Below are 2,492 nucleotides of genomic sequence, written 5' to 3' on the forward strand. Positions count from 1 at the left end.
TGTTTTTGCATGCCTTGGAGAAAAAAACGAATACTTCTATATAATTGTTGTTGTTTCTTGCAATTTTTTAGATTGATAGTTTCTTTGTCCTACTTTTTCATCATTTGAATATATTTGTTGATCGATAAACTCAGTAAATTGAGCATTTCGAAGATATTGCATGGTTCTTTCAGTTGTTGGTATTCTTATTGATATTGTTTGATTGGTTAAATTAAACCTGTCTATCTTTTCTCTTTTTTTAATACTATTACATTAATGACCATTAATTTTTTTTGTTTTTAAAGAAAATATAAAAAGATTTTATACCTTAATTTTATAATTATATTCTCTTGGATTTATAATACTTCTAGAGCTTCTATAATTAAACACAAAAGTTATATTATTAATAATAATACTATATATATGAATATACATTTTAGTACACTGTATATAATTAAATTTATATAAAATATATAGACGATATTATATAATTAAATTTATATAAAATATATAGACAACATTATATATTGATGTCTATTTATCAATGTGATATTTACCAACCACTAATGTGATTAGGCTAATAAACCATACAAACTCAGACTACTCAATTTGGAATACGTTAACATAATCCGATGCTGCTAACATAAACTTAAACAGTAGTATTAATGCAGAGAGGGGCAAGCAAGTTCAGTGATAGTATACATTTTACAGCCTGAAATGGCTTTATTTATTTATGAGATGATAAAAAGGTACATAAACACACAGGCGTATGTGGGTCTATATTTTCTGATCTTACTACAATAATCAGCCATCCTATCCTTTCGTATCCATGTGGTAGCTGCTATGCTATGCATTGCGTCATCTCCTACTCATGCCAGCCATGTTAATAGTAACATAGTATAATACTAGATATATTATATGCATGCAGCAATTAATAGCATGGAGAGAGCTTCCAGAGCTGGTTGTCCTGCTTGTTCCATTTCCACAGCACAGCGCGAGTGCCATCTCTGATGCCTCCGCTCCTCCTGTCGCTGTGGAATGCGTCCAAGTTGAGCCCAATGTTGTTGGCCATTCTTATTGTTCGATATCCATAACCCATGTCCTCACTCTCACTCCACAATATGTTCTCATCATAATTGGAGGGGCCCTCGTACTGAGTGACCAGCACCTCCTGACTTTCAGCAATGGCATGGCGGAGAGCTTGACCAGTGGCTTTGTTCACCAGAGCGAATGCAGGATGACCCACTTGGTCCCTCACCTGGTTACTCCAGCTTTCATCCTTCACCCATTGCTGCATGCATACATACATATGTACATTGTATATATCAACAAATATCCATCAAGAAAATATATATATTAACAGAATCTATTCAGGCATTTAATGAATATGAGATTATTACCATTGTGGGATCATTGGGATTGTAGAAGAGCATGACGGCACTGCCATCTCTGATAGCCAAAGCGTAGTCAGGATTTGCTTTAGAGCACATCCTCACGATCTGGCCTTGTGGAATTATTCGCTGTCCGCTCATCATGCAGCCGCCTCCTGCATTATACTTGTTATAAGCTGCGGGACCTCCATATTCATTAACTCCATAGCCTCCTCCTGTTGCATTAAGACATGGGTCGCGAGGGGGATGTGGTGGCTGCTGCTGATAGCCACTCTGGTTCATCATGTAGCCTCCTCCTGCACTATACTTGTTAGAAGCAGCGGGGCCTCCATACTCGTTAAATCCATGGCCTCCTTCTGTTACATTTAGGCATGGGTCGCTAGGGGGACGTGACGGCTGCTGCTGATAGCCATAGCCTGAAATAGGCGGGGATTCGTAAATCCTCTGGTTCCTCTCTTGGCATGAATCGTACTCCCCATAGTATGCCATGGATTGATTGATTCACAGTATGCCAAACGCTAAATACTCTTGAAATAAACACAAATTACTAAACGAGATGATGGTGGTGGTTCTATATTGTTATGGAATGGCCTTATATACACAACGGTTGATTGGAGAATATGTGTATGTGGACAATATTCACGATGGAAAGGAATAACAGCATATTTTTAAAAGTGACATCAATCGATATAAGGAATTAATGCATTACAATTAAATGATGCATATGCTATCTTTATCTGCAACCGCCTTTTTTTTATATTCTTGGGCCTTGGCTCTCACTTTTCCACGTGCATGCTTGACTTCGCTTTCCAAGTGTCCTTTACAACGCTAATATTTATCCTTCGACTCATTTAGAGGAATTACACATTCGATTCGAGCAGGTGATAGCGGATAGCTATCATGTTGATCTATTAATGTAATCTTGGAGTAACGATGCCCGTGATTTTTTTTTTTTTTTTCTTCTGTGTCGTAACTACACTCAGGGAATGGCATGCTTTATAAGTTCTCGCGACGAAACCTGTAAAGTAATATGTTTTGGTAGGTGTAAACGACAAATAAAAGACGTAGAGTGTTTTGCACTTCAGGGCAGTAGTTTAAGAATATGATGTGAGTCACTTATCA

General features: G+C 37.2%; 1 protein-coding gene across 1 annotated transcript; it reads right to left on the reverse strand.

Annotated features, from left to right (window-relative positions):
* Positions 1 to 618: 618 nt before the first annotated feature.
* Positions 619 to 1,954, reverse strand: LOC149229959 (ricin B-like lectin R40G3). The gene is made up of 2 exons (XM_089375962.1): positions 1,380 to 1,954; positions 619 to 1,270 (listed from the first exon to the last, which is right to left on the reverse strand). The coding sequence occupies exons 1-2, from the start codon at positions 1,857 to 1,859 to the stop codon at positions 911 to 913; spliced, it is 840 nt and encodes a 279-aa protein (XP_089232088.1). The 5' UTR covers positions 1,860 to 1,954; the 3' UTR covers positions 619 to 910.
* Positions 1,955 to 2,492: the final 538 nt, after the last annotated feature.

The sequence above is a fragment of the Pinus tabuliformis genome, chromosome J, assembly GCF_031772625.1.
Source record: "Pinus tabuliformis cultivar Carrire ecotype Pingquan chromosome J, CPIR1, whole genome shotgun sequence".
NCBI lineage: Eukaryota > Viridiplantae > Streptophyta > Pinopsida > Pinales > Pinaceae > Pinus > Pinus tabuliformis.

Excerpts from the sequence above, each read along its gene's own strand:
- LOC149229959 (XM_089375962.1), bottom strand. The coding sequence starts at position 1,859 with ATGGCATACTATGGGGAGTACGATTCATGCCAAGAGAGGAACCAGAGG. Across the intron at positions 1,271-1,379 it reads ATCCCAATGATCCCACAATG|CAATGGGTGAAGGATGAAAG; the intron begins GTAATAATCTCA and ends GTATGCATGCAG.